General features: G+C 42.6%; 3 protein-coding genes across 3 annotated transcripts in view; 1 reads left to right on the top strand and 2 right to left on the bottom strand.

The window, feature by feature from the left end:
- fam78bb (family with sequence similarity 78 member Bb) overlaps positions 1–1,863 on the top strand; it is a 2,969-nt gene extending 1,106 nt beyond the window's left edge. The window contains exon 2 of the mRNA XM_017406913.3: positions 1,335–1,863. Within this exon, the coding sequence (XP_017262402.1) occupies positions 1,335–1,857 (523 nt within the window). The 3' untranslated portion in view covers positions 1,858–1,863. The remainder of the gene's footprint in view (positions 1–1,334) is intronic.
- Positions 1,864–4,922: 3,059 nt separating this feature from the next.
- slc35a3a (solute carrier family 35 member A3a) lies at positions 4,923–14,789 on the bottom strand. Its single transcript, XM_017406834.3, has 8 exons — positions 14,429–14,789; positions 14,100–14,309; positions 13,162–13,316; positions 12,955–13,077; positions 9,625–9,799; positions 8,687–8,805; positions 8,391–8,524; positions 4,923–8,307 (listed from the first exon to the last, which is right to left on the bottom strand). Exons 2-8 carry the CDS (start codon positions 14,287–14,289, stop codon positions 8,217–8,219), a joined length of 987 nt encoding a protein of 328 aa, XP_017262323.1. The 5' UTR covers positions 14,290–14,309; positions 14,429–14,789; the 3' UTR covers positions 4,923–8,216.
- A 739-nt stretch (positions 14,790–15,528) lies between these two features.
- The window catches only part of notch2 (notch receptor 2), a 42,339-nt gene continuing 32,615 nt past the window's right edge, over positions 15,529–25,252 (bottom strand). Inside the window, exons 23-35 of the mRNA XM_017407211.3 lie at positions 25,094–25,226; positions 24,366–24,617; positions 24,049–24,161; positions 22,446–22,981; positions 22,021–22,362; positions 21,766–21,914; positions 21,242–21,449; positions 21,014–21,095; positions 20,768–20,921; positions 20,363–20,679; positions 20,078–20,225; positions 19,774–19,871; positions 15,529–18,695 (exon numbers count right to left, since the gene is read on the bottom strand). Coding sequence (XP_017262700.1) covers positions 17,232–18,695; positions 19,774–19,871; positions 20,078–20,225; positions 20,363–20,679; positions 20,768–20,921; positions 21,014–21,095; positions 21,242–21,449; positions 21,766–21,914; positions 22,021–22,362; positions 22,446–22,981; positions 24,049–24,161; positions 24,366–24,617; positions 25,094–25,226 — 3,996 coding nt within the window. The 3' untranslated portion in view covers positions 15,529–17,231. The remainder of the gene's footprint in view (positions 18,696–19,773; positions 19,872–20,077; positions 20,226–20,362; positions 20,680–20,767; positions 20,922–21,013; positions 21,096–21,241; positions 21,450–21,765; positions 21,915–22,020; positions 22,363–22,445; positions 22,982–24,048; positions 24,162–24,365; positions 24,618–25,093; positions 25,227–25,252) is intronic.

Raw genomic sequence — 25,252 nt, 5'->3', positions numbered from 1 at the left:
CTAATGCATCCTGCCGAGTTTGGAGTATTTGTGCGCGCAGCAGGTTAACTCTCCTCCTCAGCCTCCTTCATCCAGACGCCCACCGACAGATTCTGTTCCTGTGACTCTGGCACCCAAATAGAAAAGCTGCTATTAGACGAGCGAAGCAACATTTGCTGCTCTCGGACTCAGATCGTGCCCACGGGGGGAGACACACGCCATCCTCCACAAACACACATTGTTTCGAAGGCATATGTGAGGGGGTGTTTAGTCCTCCCGCCGGGTGTATGAGGCTGTGTGGGTGGGTGTGTGTGTGTATGTGAGAGAGAGAGAGAGAGAGAGAGAGAGAGAGAGAGGACAGGGTGTCACCAGGCTGGTCATGAAAACACAACAAACAGGAGGAAAAGAGGGCCACCAGATGACCAAAACAAAGAGATTAATTATAATCTGACAGATTTACAGTATGTAGGATTTACAGTAGGCGTTTAAGTTTCTGTGCAGTGGAGCTCCAGAAGACTTTAGGGTGATGCATTCTGAGCAGCATCTTCAACAATGCAGAAAAAAAAACAGGCAAAACTTTGGACACTTCAAGGCAATTGTGTTTTTAGATAACCTGCCACCTTCTTTGCAGCCTTTACAATCTAAAGAGGCGTTTTTCCCCACACTAAATAAAATATGTTCAGAGCCATAACACACACTTTTAGTTAAATAAACTCAAATCATTCTTATTTTAATACTAAGTACAAAAAGCTGCAGCTTGTTACATTTTGAAATTAAAGAACTCTTATAGATTGTTCACAGTCATTAGTATTTTTGAGGAAAAGCTTTACGAAAATCTACCTATAGATGGAAACGCTTCACTTCAAAAGCCGCACCACTTTTAGGTTCACAGAGAAAAACCTTTATTACATGGGAATCATTTAAAAAAACACATCTTACTGAAATATTAACCTTATTATTTCAGTGTTTATTCTGACTAAGACTGTTTTAATGCATGAATTATGCTTTTAGTTTTGCAAAAACAAGGGTAAAACCATGTCTATAGGAAATTGTTGCTAATCAAGAGAGTATTTTAACTTATTGAAACCATGGAGCATTAAAATTGAGTTAATTTGTTCAAAAAGTTAAATTTATGTAAATACATTCATTTTGTACCCAAAAGTTTTGATGTGCTGAAAAAGGCTTGTTTTATTAAAGGGATTTCAAATCTTATTTAACTTTTAAGCATAAATTCTCCAGTTTTTATACTGCGGTCACAAGTGTGCAGAAAAATCCCTTTTCTAGATCTGAACGTCAGCTTCTAATATGAAGTGAAGGCTGAGAAGGACATCATTTTTGCACCGTTTCTCCTCCAGGTCGAGCTGGGAGCTGCCTCAGCTGAGAGAAGGTCTGGTGAGAGCCATCAGCGACTCGGATGGCGTCAGCTACCCCTGGTACGGGAACACGACGGAGACCGTCACCATCGTGGGCCCCACTTCCAAGCCGTCCCGCTTCACTGTCAGCATGAATGACAACTTCTACCCCAGCGTCACCTGGGCGGTGCCGGTCAGCGAATCCAACACACCCTTACTGACCAACATCAAAAGGGACCAGAGCTTCACCACCTGGCTGGTGGCGCTGAACGCCACCTCCAGGGAGAAGATCCTGCTCCACACCATCAAGTGGAGGATGCGGGTGGACATTGTGGTGGATCCATCCCTGCCTTTGGGCTCCAGAGCCAGGCTGGTGGGACGGCTGCATCAGGACCAGCCACGGGTTCTGAGCCGCATGGAGCCTATCCCTCCTAACGCCACAGGGAGGCCAAACGCCAACGATGCCCAAGTTTTGATGTGGAGGCCGAGGAGAGGTCCTTCGCTTGTGGTCATACCGCCCAAGTAGGACGATGACAGCCTCTTTTTTGGATTTTTTTTTTAATAATTCACATCACAGGGAGCAACAGAACAAGACAATAAAAGACCAAAACAGACTTAAAAGCAGGTTAAAACTTGAATCTTGCTGGGAGATCCGTGTTACGATCCTGAGGGGACAACTGCCTTAATTCCCCACAGCTGCCTTCGACGATACAGCTTCTGGTGCTGCTGAGCTATCGAACATGCAGGCATTCACTCAACCCAGCACATCTGAGCAAAGTGCTGTTTCACTCCGATAAAACCACCACCGGTCCTGGGATGTAACACACAGTAAAAGTGTGGATGTAGCTACTCAGGCGCAGAAAGGAGTGATCAAGCCTGGACACAGGTAGCTTTTTTTTTGTTTTGTTTTGTTATTTTAAAAAAAAGGGTGGGGTGGGGTCAGTTTTATTGATGCTCTGCAATGTGAAGATGAACTAACAGGTGATAAAAGCGTAATTATTCCTCACAGAGATTATTTTACCTGGATGATGTGCGTAGGTGTGCAGGTGTTTGTGTCTTTGCGTTTTATTTAAGGGAGCTCTACGCTTGCTGCTGTGTCACACCAGACTGCCTCTCTCACACACTCTCACACACACCACAGGCTTTATTATGACACATTAATCAGTTGGGTTGTTTTTTTTACCATTCAATGCTCAGACAACAATGTTACAGGTATTTTTTTTTTCCCAACCACATGGGAACATCATCCCAGCTACAGTTTCTCCTGTTTGGCCTTTTTCAAACCCAGAGATGGCAGATCTGGAGGAGATGAAGAAACTTTATTATACAGGGTTGCCTTCAGTGCAAATGAGAAAAACTATTTTACAATAAGACTTAAAGAACTGAAAAAAAGCTCTGCAAAAATAACAACATTTATACAAGACAACTTGCAGCATTACAAGTTATAGCTACTTTAGTTTTTTTTTTTTTCCCCACTAAAGGTTTGAAATTTTGCTCCAAATATGTATAAATAAATTGCAATGGTTTTGAAATATTTAAGATAAAAAACAAACAAACAAGACAACAAATCAAATGTTGAACCTGAAAACTGATTTTCATTTTGACTTTGAACACCAGCAACACGTCTTACATCCCGTCTACTTGTCTCAACCCTTTGCAAGTACTTACAGACTGAGGGGACCGGCTGCTGTAGTTTTAAAAGTAAATATAGTTTCTAAATTGTTGCCTAACTCAAGGCTTTAACAGCCTAGCGGGCTTGTTGTTGTATCTTTCTTTCCTGGTGCGACGGCTCCCAGCAGACGACAGCTTTGTTCCGCCAACATCTGGATACTTTGACTGTATTTTCATGCTGCTGTTCTGAACGTAGAAAAGGGATCGGCCTTATCTTGGCGAACGTAATCTGCTGCGTGTGTCGCTCCTGGACCCTCATTTATCATTCAGTAGTAAAATGGCCATCACAGATCACAGACTTTTGAAGCTCTGCTCATCTTAAATGAGGTTGAGCCCAGTGAACGTGCTCCTTTCTTGTGATCTTTTTTTTAGTTTGGATGCTAAAGTTTTAAGAGTCTGTAGCAAGTGTGTTTAGAAGTATCTCTTTCCCCGTGTAAAGATTTCCACTACAGACTTTTTTATGCAGCACTGGATGATATTCTGAAGATTTCAGCCTTATAATGTTGTTCTGCAGCCTTGTCCTCTTGTTTTCAAGAGTTTATTGGGCTTCTCTGATTCCTTTGAAGATATGTGATGGACGATGATGAAATGAACGCTTTTATGTTAAAAAAAACACTCCTAATTTGTTGAAATAATGCCTCACACTCTCTCACACAGAGTAGTGAATCCATCATGGGTAAAACTTTGTAGTCCTGCTTTAACTAGGTGCCTTTTTTTAGCATTTTGCTGCACCGGTCCAAACATTTGAACCAGTCCACCGTATGCATGTATCTTTTGAATTTTAACATTCGATAAGTTGTCTTCATATTGAGAAGTCAAAAATCCCTGCAAGCTTTCATGGAATCTCTGTTGCAGTGTAGGAGTTGAAGTATTTGTCACACACGGTATGTTTGTTAAAAAAAGTTGAAATGTTTCTTTAGCAAACACAACATTTGAACTAAAAGCTGCTGTCAAAATGCCAACAACTGGCCATGCTCCTTCAGTATATCCCATCAAACAATTACCTCTCATCTTGCATGTTAGGATGCTAATGATAGAGCAGAGTTTTTACCATAAATTAAAATATCAAAAAAATGAATAATTTCTATAGATATAACAAATGTTGCTTTCTCAAAATAATTAATCTTTAGGATGACTGTATGTCTGGACCAAATTTAATGCATTTAAAGGGGAACAGTTTGTTTTATTTTTTTAAAAAAATCATTTGTGGTAAATAAAGTGGCAACGGAGGAAGAACCCTTTAAAGAAAAGTTGACGGTCTCCTTCGCTATTTTGTCCTGCATCTAAAAATTGAATAATAAAGAATAATGGTCTAGCTTTCCTTGAAGTAATGCATATCACCCGCCGCCTTTCATTCTATGCTGAGAACTAACCTTTATTGCAGTTTCTCTCAAACCTCAGAAATAACAATATGTGCAAACTCATGCAATGTGTTAGCACTCAGAGTATGTTAGGAATGATTCTCAGCTACCACCACATGAAATTACAGCTCAATATCTGTAAAACTGACTGACTTTCTTTAAAATTCATCCCCTGCTTCATGAGACATTTTGGTAACAGAGACACACACAGGTGGGTGATAAAGGCTGAAATTAAACCCCGGATTATTTAAACTCAGAACAAATTCTGCCTGTCACAGGTTCATTCATGCAGCCTCAGTAACTTTAATGTGAAAAACAAAGCTGAACTTCTGAGTTGATCAGGATGAAAGATGAGAGAATATGATCATCGTATGACTATCGTTCTCATGCTGCTGATTATTGTTGGTGCAAACCAAACGGGCCTTCATCTACACACACCTCATTTAGATCAACAGTGCTGTACTCGTACAGATCCAAGACACAGTAGCAGACAGCGAGCCATCTGAGAATGTCTGAAATCACGCCGACAATCAAGAAAACCCATCAAGAGCAGCGCGCGTGACAGAACGAAGCAAGGGGTCTTTATTTGGACTGTGGTGTCGGTCAGAGAATTAAAGCTTTTTTATTAAAAAAAATAAAACAAAACAAAAACAAAACTATTTTTTCCTGTTATAAATAAATTAAAAATACTTGATCATGAGGTCATTCAGTATCTGTGTGTGTGTTAAGACCTTAAGTGTCTTTAACAGTGACAGCTGTGCCTGTGGGGTCAAAGGTCGGGCAGAGATCTCTGCTTTATGAGATTAATTGATTTATTTAAAAAAAAAAAAAGAGTTGCTGATGGTGTTTTACAGTGTTTTAATGTGAAACTCAGACATGTTACAGTCTATTTTTTTTCTTTTGTCTTCAGACTTCCCAGCTCTTGCATGAAATGTTTTAAAAACTCATTAAAACAATGGCAAACTTATCAGGGTGTAAATTTATTCACTTTATGAGGTTTACAGCTCTACGGTGACAGTGAAGTTAGTCCAGCTAGATGTGCAACTGTCAGCTCGGGTGGGATCAGACCGTGTCTCCATCATGCAATTAAACAAAAAACATTTATAGTTTTAAAAAATCACAGTGTAAAAAGCAAAATAACTGAACTTTATGCAAATTAAAGTAAATTTGTAATAAATGAACGAATGTGATTCAGCTCAGTAGTGACCAAATGTTTTAAGTTTACACTTTTAACTCATTTTTACAATAAAAAAAAAAGGTTTTTTGAACGTAGCACTTTCCTTTTGCTTAAAACCTTTTTTCTAAATTCAAACATGTTTAATTGCACAACAAAGACACAAAAGTCCACCCGAAATTGCTTAATTGTCTCAAATTAGTACATTCCAGTCTGAGTAAAAAATGCAAAAATATGTGTTGCATGGTAGAAAACTTCAGAAAAGGAGCCACACAATAACCTATTCTCATAAATTAAACTCTTTGTTTTTTTTTCCCCCCCTTTTATAGATTCGCTAGTTGGTAGTTAAATTAAAGTTAATAATTATACCCGCTTTCTCCCAAAAGTAGTTCCAGAATAATCAAATATAAAAACAGCAATCATACAAATTAAATCACACATTCCCTCGTACACATCTGATTGTTTTGCCTTAGAGTCGACAACAACAAAAAAATTACAGCCACAAAAAAAAAACAATAAAATAAACTGTCTTTAAAAAGTCAACTTCAACCAAATTACTACAGGATTAGGGGAGATCATTTATTCAGATTTATAGTTTGGATTTTAAATTCTGCAAATATACAGAATGACATGATTTCAGGCTAAAAAGGATTATTTTGTACAAACTATTTTTTAAGGTAAAAGAAGAAAAACACATTGACCCCAGTTATACAGAGCAACAATCCTATCAGTGCTTCAAAGTCATTTTTCTTCCTTGGCCTCAGAAGTTTTTTTTTAATGCAACTATAGTTTGTTTTTTGACTTGAATATTTCTCTATCCAGTTGTGAAGCGAATCGCCCGACATATAAAATTAAATACACATACTGCTCGACTAGGAGGTGTTAATGCTGACGTGGTAGACTGTATGTACTAGACCCCCCCGACCAGAACCAGGAAGTTAAAGTTACACCAGCTTCCCTACACTCGGTAAAATAAAAAAATCACTTCAGATTTTTGTTTTTCAGGGTCGACTCTTGTTGATTCCTGTAGTTCTTACCTTTCTGCTGTGTTCAAATATTCGTTTTATTGATATGTTTAGCTGTAATCAGTCGTTTCATGCTTAAAGCCATAACAGCTGTCAAAATGTGATTTTTTAATGCTTTTGATTTGATTTTTTTTGTATGCATCATCTAGGATAAAAAGAACCACTGAATACGGATCGTTCACTACAGTCTACTGCATTATTTGTAATAAATGAGCGAAATCAGCAAAGTGGTGTTTTGTTGCCAAGAATTACGAGTCGTTTGTTTGCATTCGAACACCGACGAGTTGACTTCGGACTGACTCGAAGCGCGACAGCTACTGAGTCGGTGAAATACTCCAGGGATGTAAACAGAGTCAAAGCAAAGGTATAAATTCAGCTTTTTTCTCTCTTCTTCTGAAAAAAAAAAGTAGAAGTAGGGTCATTTTGCGGGAGGAAGACACGTTTGCAAACGAGCTGCGCCAAAATATTTTGAACAAATTGCTCGCCAAAGTTAGCTGTAAACAAAGGAGAATATTTACTGTTTTCTAACACGGTTTTAACAAAAAACCCTGATAAGTTCGAGTCACAGTGACCCCAAACAATCATTTACTGATGTAGAAATGGTGTTAGAAGCACAAAAATTACAATCAAAAACATTGAAAAATCACAGATTTTGACAGCTTCTGTGGCTTGACTGTACGTGGGTGGAGTAGGCGGGACTTAAAGCCTCGGCGCTCAGACTCTGGTCCCAAAAATACAACATGGCAGCTTCTGTAAACCGGGTCCTGCTGGCTTCAGTTCCCAACAGGAGAAGGTGAGGACATTCGGCTTTAATATATGCAGTCTATGGTTGGCATTTATGGTGTTAGAAAACTAAGGAAGACCATTTGTTTGATTTTCTCAATAATTATCTCTTTTCAGAACATGATTAAAGATTAATAGCAACAGAGTTAGTGACCGGATGTACAACAAAAGTGGTAAAAACTGCTCTGTTGTTGTTTCTAGCACTTAAAGCAATAAGGTTGCATGTGTGAAGCTGACACCAAAATCTGAAGGTTTTGTTTTTTGCCTTTTTAACCAAAAAGTTGTTTTGCGTGTGGATGAAAGGCGGGAACGCAGCAGGAAAGTTGAAGTGGGCAGGGTCGAAGGTTACACCCATCGGAGTTAACCCAACTCTGGAATCAGCAGTAGTTTGGTGAGTGAATCTGATCCCAAAGTGTGCTATCTGAGGTAAAAACGGAACAAGGAACGATAAATACTTTTGGAAGAATCGTCCACCAGTCTCCCTCCGTGACCAGCTGCAGTAAAGGTGTGACAGCGACTGGCAGTCAAACTGGTTCTTCACCAACACAATCACTTGGTCCTGTTAATAATGCCGCTCCTGTTCTGTAGGTGTGGCACCCAGAATTCTCCCTACTTCAGTAACAATAAAGAAAAAGAAAAAAAAAAGAAACCATACGTGCATATCCTTCACAACTGAGGCACTTCGGTGTGAGAGCCACCACAGTGTTGTGCTTGCATTTATTTTAACCTCTTCCTGCTCGCCTCCTCTCTTCCCGATCACAATATGTGACGAGGACCTTTCCCCTTCTTTCCCTACCAGTCCCTCTGCCCTCTTTCTTCCTTTGCGACTTGAGGCTTCAACCCGACGTCCCGCTGCTGCCGTAGAGTCCGCCTACGCCCTGCTGGGGTTGGGGCTCGGCTTGCCTTCGTAGCCGTACAGGAAAGTAGCCACGATGACCAAAATGGCTCCCAGGAAGAACATGCTGTGTGGGGCAACAAACACCACCGTGAGCTCCAGAAATAAGATCACAAGGAGAGAGAGAAAGTGATCGTTCCTTTTTTTTACCTCGTAGGGTCGAAGTCCTGCAGCCAGAAGTAGGATATAAGCGTCGACAGGATGATGGAGAGCGATGTAGCAAAGCCTTTCAAGATGTTGTCTGCATACTTGATGACCGCTGCTATGACCAGACCTCCCAGCGCCTGGAGAAACAACAAACACACAGACACAGATGGACAAAGGCGTGACCTGAAGGGGCCAACAGAAAGTCTATTTCCACAAAAACTCAATCTGTTACCCCAGAGGCCGGACGACACGCGGCAGCTCTGGTGGGAAACACGTCGGATCGCTCGAGCGAGAGTTACCTGCAGGGCTACGACAGTCCAGGTGATCGTGTTGTAGCCCTGGAACATCCCCGACTCCCTCACCCTCTCCCCATCGTAGGCCAGCATCCCAAAGAGGCCGAACACCAGACCGAACATCCCTGGAGGCACACAAATAACCCGCCGGAGAGAGTTCAAACGAGAAACTTCTCAGTTTATTTATAGATGATAAAACTTGTGAACAGAGGCACTGAGACTGATTGAAGACACACAAGTGGACAGAAATTTGTCCAAGAGAGGGTGAATTTCAAATAATTAGCGAGTTAAACCTGTAACACTCAAGCAATGGTTAAAAAAATGTTTTGAGACTGAGATTTCTGATAAAAAAACAGTAGTTGTTGTAGTCTCTCTGGTTTTGTCTGTTTTATCTACATTATTTTTTCCTTTGTTGCTGTTATTTCCTACCTAATGTTGTCTAATCGTGCTGTGTTTTGCATCTCAGAGCCAAAAGGAGGACAACAATCTGACTCCATTTTCTTTTCTAACAGAGTAACATTTAGCTACAATTACGTTATCACAACTCTGTGCTGCTCATCTGATTCATCTCCACTACAATCTAATTGAATTCGCCGTCCAAGCTACTAAAAAGAGTAGGTCTAGATAAATGTCCCTGTCAGCTCACGGCGCAGATCAGGGCTGGGATGTTTAATGCAGGTGTAAAAGCTCAGAGAAAATCGCAGGAGACCGAACACGTGCCTCACACGTTCCAGGATAAAAATAAACCAGACAGGAGCATTCATCTTAGTGGAAATGTAAAAAAAAAAAAAAACAATCCAGCTGCATCACAGTATGAGGAAGAAAGGGCACAAACACACCTGAGAGCTCGCGTTAGGTTTACAGAGGCACCCATCTAACATCACTGCTCTCATTGTTTTCTGCCTGTCAACACACCGACGATCGGCTGGCGGGTGGATACTGACCGAGCTGGATGTTGCGGACCCACACGCTCTGTTTGCTCTCCTTCAGGATCTTCTCGAAGTAAACGCCCGCGAAGCCGCTGGAGCAGCAGGCCACCAGGACGGCCATGACTCCGACAAATTGGGAGCCTGCAGAGAGGGCCTCCTTCTCAGGGCCCGAGGGAGACTCGGAGGGCCACTGTAAGAGAAAAACGATAGGATTTTAACAAACTTTTCCCTATACGTTTATGATACATATTCAAAAAACTAATGTGGCAGCATACAACTTTTTTTTCCCCTCTTAATTCACAATGTGGGTTTTTCTGTGCTGCTGTGACAAAGCGTCAAAACTACCAAATACACATAAATAAATACAAGACGAAGTTAAACTCTTTTTAAGGAGCATTAACAATAGTTTAAACAGTACTTAGGGCTGAGGATGTTTCAGGATGCAGAGGGGAGGAGAAAATGTGTGGAAAGAAAAGGGTGGCTTCTTTCAGCAGACTGAGCTGCTGTTCTTAAAACTGAAACTCTGCACACGCCCTGGTTGCACTGTAAAAGGAGCCTCCATTTCATCAGTTTTCACACCAGTGGCAACCAGATATTTCGCACTGGGAGTTACAAACACGTTGCACAATTAAACACACTGCGGGACAGGGAGGGGCGTGATCTGGAGAGAAGGGTTTGGCTGATAGGGCCCTCGATTACGGCTGCAGTTCCGCTCGCCGTGATTCCAACCATGTTTATCTCACAGACATATCTGGAATGTTTGAGGCCTGAATCTGGCACCTTTAAACCTTTTTTAACAGCTGGACACACCAGCCTCACTAACTCACTCACCAGTTCTTTGTAGTCCGTAGACTTGTGATAAGATTTTGTTATTTAAGGGAGTAACTAAAAAAAAGGGGAAAAAAAGCGGAGCTCTTTTTTTTTTTGAATTACACAACATTTGGAGAGAGTATCCTCCACCGACGCAACTGACTGAGCGTCAAACACGAGCAGATAGTTTGTTTTTGCGTAACCTTGCCAAGGTTCAGGGAAAAGAAATATGCAAAACGGGCAATAGCTGTCAAAACAAGCAGTCCGCATCCCAACGTGGTGGCTTGGATCAACTAAAACATGGCATAAACAACTCTGTGCCAAAGCAAGGCCTAAACTCTCTGGTGATTTACTCTCACAGTCAGGTCACTGAATTTATTACGCCGGGCATCTGAAATTCAGACACAGGCATCTTCTCAGTTGTGCTGAGGTTGTAAAAACAGAAGAAGAAGAAAAAAAAAGGCTGCGCAGAGAAAGTTTCTTCTGTTCTATGTGCTGCGGTAAGCTGGAAACAGGGTGTTAATGCAAAAAAAAAAGGAGGCGGAGACGAGTAAAGGTACTGCAGCTAAAGCATTTTCTATTTTCCAGATTGAACACATTAAGATCAGTTCAGTACATTTTATTAGACGGACGCAGACTCCTCCACCCGCTCAATGTCAAACCCTCCTGTGTGAAAGGTAAAAGTAAAATTAAAAAAAAGGAAAATAGGGACGAGTGAGAACTTCATTTGAAAAAAACAAAACTGTTATGTTTATATTTAGACTCCCGCTGTCAGAGGTGAAAGGGTGGTTATGGTTTTTGCCTGTCTTTCTTTGCACCATTAGCAAATTATCTCATGAACCACTAGAAAGATTTTAGTGAAACTCTCCGAAAGTAATCTTTGGCTGCACATCTACAACTCACCATTTGGAATCAATCCAATTTAAGATGTCTAATTGGACTCAGCAAACACAAAAATGGCTTTAACTCAGTCAGATTTATAAATATTGAGCTACGGTTTGGTGTGAAAGAAGCAGAGAGTCATCCGTAACACATACTCTGAGCGTTAACACATCTCACAAGATCTCATGAAATCACATGAGATCGCACACGTCGTCATTTACAAAGTCTGACCAGCAAATCCTTTAACTACATGTTCAGGTCATGTGTTTCAAACTGCTTCTTGCTACTGACAAATTTAGATTCAAGGTGTGAATGTATCCAACTTTAATGGTAAGGGTTTATCTTCTACATCATTTTTCGCCGACGCACCGCTCTCAGCTCACTTCCAGTCCTTTCATCCCAGGAGGATGGAGAACTCAGACAGTTTACCCTTTAAAGGATGACGCTACAAAAGAACTAGAGTTTAACTATTTATTCTTAATAAGGCAGAAAATTATTACAAGAATGCTGGGACTTCTGTCTACAACATCTTATAGATCCTAGGCTCCACCCGACACAGAGGGCTGGAGTGCCACCTAATATATCAGTAATAACTATGTGTTGACAAAAAACTGTCTTTAACTGGTTCAAGTAAGTGTTTCTGTGGGTGTAAGCATGCAGCAGCCATCAGTAAACAGCTCATGATATGGCAAAGCCTTGACACAGCCAATAAAGGCGGCTGAGCAACTGGTTTTCCTCTGTTTCTTATTAGTACTTATCTTTATTTTAGGACATATCAAACACTCTTAAATTATCTTTAACTGTAACTGAGTTCCACTTCATTCAAGGAGGAAAATGTGATTTAAAGACATTTTTCCTCCTAAGGTGTCACGCATGATTACAAATATTTATTAAGGGCTTACTACATAAAAAAATGCATTACATTAGTATGAATTATGATTCTAACCTTTATACAAACTGTTGTGTCATTTTTCTCGCTGACAGGTTTATACAGAGTGTCTTCCTTTGACTGAACCACAGGAGAGCAGTTTGGTAACAGACCCTGAACTTTCACCCACTTGTCTTTTTTGCCAAAGAAAACAAACCTAAATTCGAAAATTGTACAACTAATGTGTATTATCTGCCGTCTTAAAACCCCTGCTTATTAACACAAAATACTACAGGCACAGCGTCAAAAGGCGCAACGTTGTTGAGAAGGGAAAAGGCTGCAGGTTTTGTTGTGTTTTCACCCTCTCTAATGACCCACAGAGAGCAGAACTGTGATCCCTCCAGCTCTGGTAAATGTGTAAGCTTGCTCCTGTCACTGTAGTTCTCCACTAACAGTAAATGCAGCTCTGTTCTGCACTGGTTGCTCAGTTAATATGAAAGCAGTTATCTTTACAAGCTCAAATGGTTTGCCATTATAACTGACCACATACAGCACAGGTATCAAACTGCATTCCTTGGGGGCCGCTCTTCTGCATGTTTTAGTTGGAGTTTTAGTTGTGTTGGAGCAGGAAACAAGTAAAACTTTCAGTACAGTGGCCCTCAGGGCCTGGAGTTTGACACTCCTGACATACAGGATGATTTGCTGGCTGTTTCTCTAAGCTGAGACAAAGTTTTTTCTCATTTCTACAACCAGCCACTGTAAAAAAAGACAAAGATGCACCGAACCTGTACAAGGGCCACTCCGATCATCAAGATCAGCAGGGAGAGCCACTGGTAGACCCCCAGCCTGCGGCCCAGCATGGACACAGAGAACAGAGCCGTGGTCAGGATCTTCAGCTGGTACGTCACCTGATGGACACAAAGTGGGACAACTTAAACCTGGCTCGTTAGGATGATACAGATTCAAGCAGCCCAGCTGGCCTCGGTTTGTACCTGGTAGGTGGCTGCGTCCAGATTGGACAGGGCGACGTACAGCAGGTTGTTCTGCAGCGTGTAGATCCCCGAGGGGATCGCCAGCTTCAGCGTCTCTACGGGTTTGTGAAGGATTTCCTGACGCAGGATGCTGTTCAGAGCTCGCATACTGTAACCTGAACAAATGGGAGAAAGAGCAGTTAGTTTGGCTAAATATCCGCAGCTTTAAGAGGATGTAATGAATAACAAATCTAATGAAAGCACAGCATTAGAGCCACTTTTACATCTATTTCAGAATAGATTTCAGAAAAAAATAGTAGTTCCCACACATTTATTGAACAGCTTTTTTTTTGATGAAGTGCTTCTCAAATTATGATGCGGTTGTGATAGATTTGACTCATAGATTGATTGGACTTCTTTTGCATCAGGTCACATCAGATTGATACTCAAAGATTTTGGAGGCTTTTGACACTTTTTTTAGTAATTCTTATGCGTTTGTATCCTGTCCTGCTGAGGGGGGTTACAGTAGATGCAGACCAGTTTCCAAAATTGGCACCACTTGCACGTGGAGTTCCTCAGGGGTTCGATCTGGGCCCTGCTTTGTTCTCTTTTTACAGGTTGCTTTAGGGATCCGACCTTAACAAACAGAAGCTCACCTCTCATTGTTATACAGTCAACATCTGCCTCTAAAAAATGAATTGAAAGACACGATTTGACGTGTATTTACTTGACGGTTGCGCCAACGGACAACCAGCCCCCAGACTAACTGACCCTGCATGATGGGGACGTGCAAACTCTTGCACATCTTTAGAAATTCGTGATTTACTGCAAAATGCTTCTGATAAAACAGGTGAGGCTAAAGTGAAAAACATTACGTGGTGTGTTGTACTGAAACACTTCAGTCAGTCTTCCTATGACAGAGCTGCAGCAGTGTTTTTGCTTCCTCCACCATCACTCACTGTGCTCCTTGAAGACGAGCAGCACGCAGGCGATGATCTTCATCACTTCCGCCACCACCACGGCGGAGGAAGCCAGGTACCGCGGGCCGTCGGCCTGCAGGGTGCGGGAGTACCGCATGGTGAGCACCAGGGAGGTGGTCTGGAACACCAGCACGCCCAGGGAGAGGTACTTCAGCCGGGATGAAGCCATGCCGTCGGCTCGCTAGGAAACTGGAAGAACAACATGTCGGTGAAAGCATCCAGCGGGGGGCAAACACGTATGAATGAGGAGCAAAGGGAGAGCCAAACAGGTGAGTAAACAGGAAGCCCTGGTCCAGGTGAAGTCTCACCTTTTCTTTAATCAACTTCCCAGGTTGTGAAGTGAATCCGCGCTGTACTTCGCACCTCTGCGGTCTGTTCACCGCACAGAAGGGCAGACAGACGCGGTAGTGGAGCCAGCTGTCAAAACAGCAGCTCCTCGACTGTCCGACAACCGTCCGTCCGACGTTTGACGCACATTATCCTCTCAGGCCCTTCGGACCGGCTGTCGCAACGCTGTCCGCCATTACAGTCCAACTACCCGCCGAGAAATGAGGATAAACACACGGTGGGACGCAAATAAGAGTCGCCAGGACAGCGTATCATGCCTTTAGAGGTAAGAAATCCTGGACGGCTTCCGTGTTCTTTCTTCTTCTTCTTCTGTTGAGTTCGGTGGCGGTTGGCGGACTAACTGAGAGGCGCGCTACCGCCACCAACTGGAGGAGGGTGTAAACGGCAGAATGCGATCAAATTAAGGGTGTCTCATGAAGACCGATCACTTTTTTGGCTCATATTCATGCTTGTCCTTGAGTTATACATTTATAACTAAAATTTGTGAAAGGGTGCATTTGTTTACCTGAGTAAACAGCTACTCGGTTAGGTTTACAAGCCTTAGGAAAGCATGTAAACAATCTGGGAATAACTGATTAGACGTCAACAACTGTTTACATGTGTCCCAAAACAACCAAGGTTCACTAAGATCAGACTGAACTTTCCAGAGAACAGATGGTGAAAGAGGACTGTAGGTCAGAGGTCAAAAGAAGAAGGTGCTTCTTGCTACAACAGCATAGGTATGCAGCCTAAAAAAAGGTAAAAATCTAGTCAGATCCAAGCACTTGAATTTCAAACACAATCATTTCTGTGGTGATTTGTCTTCAAACGTGTGCTAAAGTGTTGTATTAAAAGTGTAATAGCTGCACTTTGTATATAAGGTTTGAAAACTAAAGAGGAGGAATGAATCAATCTGCAAAGAGGGGATCTAGCTGCGCTTAAACTTAAATGCACCATTTTGAAACCTCGCAGGACCATGTTCGGTTATATTAAAGTTAATATTTTAGGTCAATCTGAACTCCTGCAGTGTGAATCAGCTTCAGAGATCACAGTTTAATAATAACAGACATGTACAAGTCTATGAAGATTCAGGTTTTATTTCAGTAAACGTTTGGTTGATCACTGTTTTCTTTGAAACATATTTTGTAATCGGTCTTATCTCTACCTTATACAAACATTGAAAAAAAACTACTTCATATTGCGTGGATATTATAAGCTTTTTTTGGTTAACATAGGAAAGAATGATAAACATAAAAAAATACATTTATACACAGAATACAGACACAGGGGGGCAGTGAGTATCGAGAAGAAGACCAAATTTAATACATCTGGTTTGTCCTCACAGAAAAGGTTGGAGTGCTGTGCCTTAATTTTTGATTAATCTCAGGAGTTTTGCAAAACCACGTTGAACATTTTTGGCTTAACACGACAAAATTTGGTCTTATACTGATGTTCTTCAGCTGTCAGCAGGTACTGATTGTCTCTAAGCAGTCAATGCCATGCTTAATATCGGCTTCAGACAGGACTGAACAAAGTCAATTACAAAGGAGACCTAAACTGACTGAAGCTAAGTAAAGCAGGTAAGATATTTCTGGAAGACAACGCTTACGAGGAGAGGCGGTTTAACGGTGAAAACCTCTGTAACATTCAAAATCATTCAGGAAGTGTAGGACAGTATTTATACATAATAGAAGAAAACAAATTTTCAGGAAGTCTACGCCAAATTAAGCTAAACTAAACAAGCAGAGTCTGCTTTAGGTGTATATACATTTCATTATACAACATAAAAAAAAAACCTGGTGACACAACGGTAACATGGAGTGTAACGAAACGAACGTACTTTTTCACAAAGTATTTGCAATAATCCCTCCACTGCCTATGGAAAATAGTGGTACTGTGAGTAGAAAAACATCGACACACTTTGGTTTGGTTTTGTACGGTCTTAGACGTCACACCGTGTACGAATTATGGCGTGAACATAAAATCTGCTGTTCAAGTGTGGCGACTGATTATAATGTACACTGGAAAGGTTTACACAAATGTAAAAACATGTAACAGCAAAATGCATCTTTTTTTTTAATGAGTCATCTTTGTGTTTTCCTTTTCATCATTCAATAGTCCTTGTATAAAACAACCTTTAATACAATAAAGACATGAATAAAATTTAAAAAAAAAATAACAAGAGGAGATCGCCGGGTAGTTTTTCTTTGAGAATTAAAAAAAAAAAGTGACTCGTTAAAAACGTAGAGTGAATGGCATCGACCGGGAGTTGGTACTGCCGAGTTCAATACGCTGAAGGACATGTCAGGAAAGATGAGTAACAAACAGAAAACAAAGTTATCCAGAGCAAATGGTGTCAGTGTGGAGCTCTGCAGTCCTGCCTCAGCGTCCCACTATCCGGTCCTCTTTTTTTCTGCTGTGGCAGCCGACAGTTCCATAATGACTTTATTACGCTGAAAGTTCGGTGCCAGCTGAACTGGAAAGTCTCGACCGAGTCTGAGGAGATCTGAGGCAGCCTGACTGGGAGAAAGTTTTTAGAGCTTGGGGCAGCTACCTCCAAGCTTCTGGTGAGGAGAACTGATGGTTTTCACCCGACGGTAATCGGTAACGGGGTTAAAAACCATACACAGTTTTGTTTTTTCAGCTGGAAAACGGAGAAGAAAATTTAAAATGAGTGTCTGATTAATATAATGAAGAAAATTAAGGGAAAAAAAATGAGCTGATTGTGTTTTTCTTAACGACGCAGAACCTTAAAGTCAGTCTGTTTCTGCTCTTCTGGCGGGTTTATGCGAACACCTGCATGTTTCCGAGCTGAGGCTGCTGAGACGGCTGCTGCATCTGCTGGGACTGTTGCTGCATCTGCACCTGCTCAGGAATGTGTGTGTGGTGCGATGACGGCAGTGCGTGGTGGGTGTTCCCCAGAGGGGTGGGGCTGGTGGTGACGTCAGACCAGTCTGAGTTGGAGTGAGGTGAAGAGGAGGACCAGGGATCTGGGGATTCGGGGGAAGGAGTGAGATAAGGGTGCTCATTCGGCGGGTGGTTAGAGTGAGCTGGGGTGGTGCCTTCTGAGCCAGCGATGTTGATACTGTGCTGGGAGGGGGGTGTTGGGTATTTATCCACCGGGCTCTGCATTGTCGGATAGGACTGCAGCGGTCGAGACTGACCCTCCATCCCACCGTGACTGACATGGCCGACAGTGTGGGGGGGCTGCAGAGTGTGTGAGGGCCCGTGTGCCATGCTCATCTGCTCCGGCATCTGATAAATCATCCCCTGACCGCAGTGGAGGTGCCCCTGTCCCTGCTGGGGGTGACCCAGATTCTGGTTCTGACTCTGGGCCTGCGTGACTTTCACCTGACCCGGCTGAGACTGCTTCAGCATGGTCTGGCCTGCTCCGGGGCTCGTCATCATATGGAAAGTGACGATGGATGGCAGCGGATCCCTGCTCATGGTGACGTTCATAGGAGTCATCATGGGGCTCTGGCTGAGGTGTTGGGTCATGCCTTGGGTCATGCCGGGGTGTGATCCCCTCATCTGGTGCGCCACGATGTCGAACATGTGGCCGTTGTAGCCATGCTTGGGCATTCTCACCCAGCTTTGCTGCTGTCCCAGCATGTGGCTGACAGGAGGCAGCATCTGTCTGCTGGTGGGACTGCTCAGAAGCGATGGGGAATTCGATGTGTTGGAGACAGCGCCAGAAACATCACCTGTGTAGGAGTGTGGAGATTCCAGGGAGTCAACAGGTGACATGGTGACAGAGCTTTCCGGAAGTCCTCCTGCTGCCTTTACACCATTCGTACTCCCTCCTCCTGTACTGCCTCCATTTGCTGCACTAACTCCAGCACCCAAGCCTGGCCCTTCTCCACCAGCAGGCTTCTTTCTTCTCTTCGACTTCATGTCTTTCAGCTCCTTCGCCCCTCCTCCAACACCTCCTACCTTCGCCCCACCTCCGCCCCTCCTGCTCTTTTTGCCTTGAGGTCCCGGGCGCATGCCGATGAAACCCGCGCCGTTGGCTCCGCACATTACAGAATTTCCTCCTCCGCCCATGTGGTTCGGCCCGTTGTGTGGACTGTGGACCAGATTGTACTGGTCCAGCAGACGGACTATGTCGTGATGCATGCGCTCTTGAGCAGTGTCGCGAGGAAGGCGGTCCAGGTGGTCGGTGATGTCACGGTTTGAGTAGTGGTCAAGAAGAACCTGAGCAGCCTCGAAGCTACCTTCTCGAGCTGCCAGAAACAGCGGCGTCTCCTCCTGAAGGAAACAGGTAAAAAATTAATGTTACCATGTGTGACGCTCTACACCAGAAACACTCATTTAAGCAGCAGGAATACTCCTCGTTAATTTACACTGTTAGATATGAACTCTCACTTTATTACTAACACTGTGTTACAGTGAAGTGTATTATACTAATACATTCATATCGCAGAATCACTGCTCCAACATGACTGCAAGCTTTAATGATAATAAAGGATCACAATCTTTTACATACGCAAACAAAATACTTTTCTGCCGTTGGAACATATTAACAGCACTGAAAGTCTTGAATCATCCCTCACTTCTTCATATTTTACTGCCAATGATCCAAACCTTCTAGTAATCTCGTAAAGTAGTTTTAATCAATAGTTCTTCAGTATTTCTGGTGGTCTTTTCATGTCTTTCTCTGGTCTATAGCTGTTTTCTCACTCTTTTGCAACCTCTGCATATATGCTTTGTTTGTTAAACCTCCTAACTCTAACTTAGAAATCATTTATTTTAATTTTCTGGTACTCTAAACTCATATCACAACTTAACCAACAAGTGATTCTAAATGGGATCTTTAGGCACTTTGTTACCTGTAGTCTGTTACAAAAAATACCATTTGTTCCCATTTCTTTAGTTGAATCTATAAAATATATTAAAGATAATACAGTTTGGGAAATATAAAATATTACAACACCAAAAAGGTGATTCCTAAAGAGCTAAGAGCTGAAGACCCGTCATACAGTAGATGACAGATGATGCCGCTCTCAGATCTTGTGTCCAGACTGCTGGACTTTTTTCCTCTTTCTTAAAGACATGACTTTCTTCTTTTTTTAAGCACAATACACAACATGTTGTCATGGTAAAGTTCAAGAACTGGGCGAGGAATGAGTGAAAAATACTTTAAAGATTACAGCCAAGCCTGCCTGATTGGAAGCAAAGTATAAAAACATGAACTTGTCTTTAAAATCTGATATACTGAGATGCACAATAAAATGATTGAATATGTTTAACTACAGAACTTTAAGTTCACTGAAAATCTCGTGCACACAGCAGTGATAAAACAGGATAAATGGAAACGGCAACACACCTTGTTGTCTTGCATGTCACGATTGGCACCGTTCTTCAGAAGCACAAGAGTGGCCTCCACATTGTTAACTGCAGCTGCCCAGTGCAGAGCAGATTTACCTAAAGCAGTCAGACAAAACAGAGAAGATAAGATATCTGTGTTAAAAAAAAGTCTTACCACTAATCATCAGCCATATTTAATGTTAGATTGTATTCTTTTTTACACATCAACTGCAAGTCAGTGCTTCTTGCATTTTTGCAATTTACCCAAAACTCAACTAAAGTTTACTTCTGCTGCCACATTTCTTTTGGATTTCTTTTCTCACCGTGATCGTCTACAGCGTTGATGTCAGCGTGGCAGTGGATCAGCTCTTCCACCATGCCTTCCACAGCCAGCCGGGCTGCCAGGACCAGCGGAGTTGTACCATCATTCATCCGAGCATCCAGTTCTGTCGCGCGATTACGAATCAGAATCTGAACAAACACAAACACAAACAAAGAGATGAAGGTTGCAAACCCGATCGTAGTAAGGAGGGTTTCACTCATTAGCACTGACTTTTGTTATGAACTGAAACTTGAAATCCGGGTGCCTGATTAGGAATCTGGCTTACCTGAAAGACTCCCTGAGCATCAGCTGCCACAGCAGCGTGCAGCGGCGTCCTCCCCATGTTGTCGTGAGCGTTGGGATCCGCTCCGGCGTCCAGCAGTCTCTTAGCAGCATCTGCTCGGGCGTAGCGGGCAGCCAGGTGGAGAGCCGTTTCTCCCGTACGATCAGTCTGAGCCTTCATGTTTGCACCTTGAGCGATCAGATCGGAAATCATACTCGGTCCTGGCTCATCGCCTCCACTCTCCTCCTCCTCTTCATGCAGGCTGCAGTCTGGGCCTCCACCGTTACGCAGTGACGCCAGCATCAGAGGGGTGAAGCCATCTGAGGGAGCAAAGATGTATCACTGCAAAATGACTACTTAAAATATAACAGATGTAAACATCTATCTAATTTAGTTTTTTTTCCTCACCAGGTCCCTTGACGTTAACATCCAGGCAGTCAGCCTCCAGGTCAGCCTGCGGAGGAGTGAGAGTGATGTCGGCAGCTTTGTGATGCTGTAGGGTCCACTCTCTTTGGTCAACGCCTCCATCCAGGGGGATGGACAGCAGAGGTTTGTCTTCAGTCTGCAAAACACCAGAGTTTGACAATGAATTCACAACAGATAAATACTTTGAATTTTGCACAAAACTTTATCTTTGACAAATAATTGACTTACTCTTGATTTTTTGGATGGGACTTCATCTTCGAGATATCTCTGACTTCCATCAGCTAAACCTCCGTCTTGAGTCTTTAAATTCCTAACGTGAAAATTAAAGAAAGATTTATAAGAGAGCAAGATTTTATTCTGCTTATATTTATTCCAGAACACAGTTAAATAAAAATGATAAGACTGCATTAAGGTTTCATTCGTTCTTGTGTCCTATTGGTCAGAAAATTCACTCACTTCAAGTCAAAGTCGTCTTGTCCAACAGGCTCTCTCCTCTTGTCATTTTTCCTGTCCATGAAGCCATCAGGCAGCCACAGGACACCATGTTTATGCTTCTTCTTGACTGCCAGCATCCCCACGACCACAATAAGCAGAATAATAACCACAGCCACTCCAATCAGGTATGGATATATTTTCCGTCCCTCATCTATCATCTGTGCACCGGCTTCAGAAAAACAAGACACCAATGTTGATAATCATTCATGTGGATCAGGGTCATCTTAAATGCACTGAAAAACAGACAACTTGACTTCCTTTTCTGGTCCTTGAACACATTTAATCTCTCATATAATTGGCTATGAGAGGTGAAAACACCTCTCATTTAAATGAAGAACCGCAAAAGCCTTTCAGACAAGAGGTAAAACGTCTTGAAGAACCAAGAAAGGACACTCAGGAGAAAGATGTTAGTTTACCTTTGTCTAATTTACATTTTTACCAAAAGATAGACTCTTTAATTCTTTAATATTAAAGTAGCTTCTTACGTTTTACAGACACAAGTGGATAAGGCAGATCAGCTTTGATGTGTGATGCTGCAATGTATGATGCAACTTCAGATGTGTTGGAGAAACAGTGAGTGGGGGAGGAGGTCTTCGAACATTCACGGTTATCAATTTCCAGGTGCACCACAGAGCTGCAAAAACAGACGTCAAAGAAACATTTATCACATTGGGGAATGCAATAAAGTATTTCAAACTACTGATGTATGAGAATTATGTCCTGTGATGAATCACTCTTACCCAATAACCTCTCTGTCCATTTCCCGTTTGCTTCTGCTCCTCTGCCCGTTTTGTTTCTGCTCCTCTTCCTCCCCATAGTAAGGATACACTTTCGGCTCATTCTTTTCATTCAGCTTCACCTGAACGTTGGTGCGCAGCAGGGCTCCCAGGGAGCGCAGGAAACCATTTAAGTCTCCGAGCAGCTCCTTGGGCTGCAGTCGGACCACGATGATGAGCGTGCCATCTGCCAAACTGGCCGGTTTGTCCGAGGAGCAGTCCAGGCCGTCCCAGCCACAAGCTTCTGTGTAGCAGCTCTTGTCACAGATGCCGTTGCGATAATGGTCTTTGCAGTACTTGTCATACCTTCAGAAACAAACGGATCACACAGTTATACATTTCACTGTATATGCGACAGCAGCAACAGAATGAGCGGCAGAGTGACGTACTTGCAGAGGTCGGATGGAGTTTCCTGACATTCAAAGCTGTCAAAGAGGCACTCGGAGTTGTCGCACTCCTTATCACACCGCCCATTCTTAAAGAGATCCCAGCAGGGAACGCTGGCGGTGCAGTTGGACCAAGGCTGCAGCCAGCCCAGCGAGCAGTCTCCTCCGTCCCACTGACAGTCGTGGATGTTGCACTGACTGTCACACACTTTATCTCCCGCTTGCTGCTCACACTGCGGATAGGGGCAGGTTGGATGGAGGGCTCTACGTGATTTATTCTCACAGTATTGTCCGAAAAAGTTGACAGCACAGCGGCAGCTCTGTTGGTATGGGTTGAACGGGTCTTTGATACAGGTTCCTCCGTTCTGGCAGGGCTTGGTGCACCACTGCTCTGTCTCACAGTGTGGCCCCTCGAAGCCTTGCTTACACTGGCAGTACAGCTGGCCAGTGTGCGCCTTTACACAGTGCCCGCCGTTCTGGCAACGTAGTTTGGCACAGTTGTAATTCTCTATTTCACCACAGCTGAATCCAGTAAAGCCCTGTAAAACATAACATTCTTTTTGAGTTGTTTTAAATGAAAAGGTTCGGCTATTGTTTCCAGCCAAGATTACTGTGCAATTGATTTTCAAGCAAACTGTTTTGTAAAGGGTTACATATAGCCGATCCTACAAGTCTGTTTCTACTGTACCTGAGCCATGGAGAGGCCCTCTGAAGTGAGCATGAAAATATAGACGTAGCAAGAGGTTAATGGAGAGGAAAAACAAGCATTTCATGAGAGAAAATTGACAAACAGTAGCAGAAGAAAGGGAAAAAAGCCGCCAGCCACATGCCTGTATTCTGTAGCTTCAGAGTCCAAACACACATTTCACAACTTCTCTTATTTTACAGGACTGGACAACTTTCAAGGGTCGTAATAATAGTGGTGACTTTATGTGATCTTAACTGACATATCTATCTTTCCATCAGTAAATTATGTCATAATAATAATAATAATAAAATAATATTAATAATGTCTTGCCAGCAGTAATTCAAGGGCCTTACAAATATTTCTTTTTTATCCATTTTTGGCTTAGTTTTATTTTTAAGACATTTACTTTAAAAACACAAGAGCTTCATGTTTGATTCAGAAATTTAGTGATAGAACAAGAAAAAACTTATCAGTGTAAAAACTTATTCAAGGCTGACAACATGTATATTATTGGGGTGTGTGACTGCTGGGCTTGTGTGTAGAAAGTGTCAAGTTCTTCCTATGAATTTCTTCTCCATACCTGGAGTGTGTGTTATTTAGCACAAGATCTGTAAAACTGAGTCATTTATGTGTTTTCTGAGGTCAGTTGAATGTAGCTGCCATCTTGAGTTTGGCTCCAAAAGGTAATCAGTTGTAGACGTACACACGGTGATAGTTTTCTGAAAGTTTTACTAAAATCCACCCAGTGGTTTGTGAGATATTTTGTTAACAGACACACACATGAACACAAAAAGACACACACACAAAGACTCAGGCAAAAACATTATTGCTCATCTTTTTGCTTTTCAGCAGCAGACAATAATAAGTGTTTGAGTATTTACAGGAGGAGAATGATTAAAGAAGATTAAAACAACTTACAGGAGGACAGGAACAGGTGTAACCGTGCACGGAGCTCGTGTTCATGGAGCAGGTGCCTCCGTTACGACATGGCTTCGACAGACACAGATCCACCATGGATTCACAGTGACGACCTGAGGAAAGAAGAAGAAGAAACGCAGACAGAGAGAAAACATCAGAATAAACCGCAGCAGCTCTCCGTCTCAAAAAACTCATCCACCTAGTTTCAGTACCAGCTTAATCCTGTTCAGGGTCAAGGTGTCCCAGTTATTAGGACATCAACATCAATAATGCGTGTGGTAACCTGTGTGACTCTGAGCCAGTCATTTGCATCGTACCTGTGTATCCGAGGCGACAGAGGCACTGATAATCATTGACCAGCTCGATGCAGTCGAGGCTGCCGAACGTACTGCAAGGCTTCGACAGACATTCATTGAGATCCCCCTCGCAGTGCTCTCCGACAAATCCTGCAGGACAGGAGCACGTGTAGCGACCCACGCCGTCAATGCACTGTCCTCCATTCCGACAGCGCGGCTCCGAGGAGCCGGGGCTGGGGGCACAGTCGTCCTCATTCACCTCACACTGAACTCCTGCGCAGCAGTGAATACAGACATTGACACATGCATCAACTGAAGCAACAAACTTTGTTCAACACAGCACTTTTTGTTTCATCTTTAGAGGGATTTAGAAGAAAGTTAGATCCATCTGAGAATGGAGAAGTGGTCTACTCCACTGTCATGTGTAAATCAAACGCAAGATAAGTGAACTCATTCTGTCCTAATTTTAAGTTTAATGGCACTTTTTAAATCAATGAAGATCAGGTTTTATTTTCACACATTTAAACTTCAGCTTTTCTTTTGAAAAAGTAATCTAACAGCTAAATTTTCACCAGAAAAACTGTTCAACAAAAACTTTACTCAGACATTAAAAACAGGAAAAAATGAAACACGAAACCAAAACTATTTATCTTTTGATCTTACTCTCACATTACATCAGGCTTGACACAGTAAAGTGCAAATATGCTGATGCGCTCTTGTGCGTGGTGCGGTATGTTTTGCAGACGTACCGTGTGTTCCAGGAGGGCAGACACAAGTGAAGCGGTTGATGAGGTTGATGCACGTCCCTCCATTGAGGCAGGGCTTGGAGTGGCATTCATCAACATCATATTCACAGTTCACTCCTTGGTAACCTGGTTTACACTGGAGAAATGAACTTATTTGAAGTG

The sequence above is a fragment of the Kryptolebias marmoratus genome, linkage group LG24, assembly GCF_001649575.2.
Source record: "Kryptolebias marmoratus isolate JLee-2015 linkage group LG24, ASM164957v2, whole genome shotgun sequence".
NCBI classification, from domain to species: domain Eukaryota; kingdom Metazoa; phylum Chordata; class Actinopteri; order Cyprinodontiformes; family Rivulidae; genus Kryptolebias; species Kryptolebias marmoratus.
The sequence above is the reverse complement of the archived record's forward strand: the minus strand, read 5'-3'. Positions and strand labels throughout refer to the sequence as shown.

What these genes read in the sequence shown, in the direction of transcription:
- slc35a3a (XM_017406834.3), bottom strand. Translation starts at nt 14,289, where the DNA reads ATGGCTTCATCCCGGCTGAAGTACCTCTCCCTGGGCGTGCTGGTGTTC. An exon ending in TGGACGCAGCCACCTACCAG is followed by an intron (nt 13,078 to 13,161) that starts GTACAAACCGAG and finishes TGTGTCCATCAG; the next exon opens with GTGACGTACCAGCTGAAGAT. An exon ending in GGTCCGCAACATCCAGCTCG is followed by an intron (nt 8,806 to 9,624) that starts GTCAGTATCCAC and finishes GTGTGCCTCCAG; the next exon opens with GGATGTTCGGTCTGGTGTTC.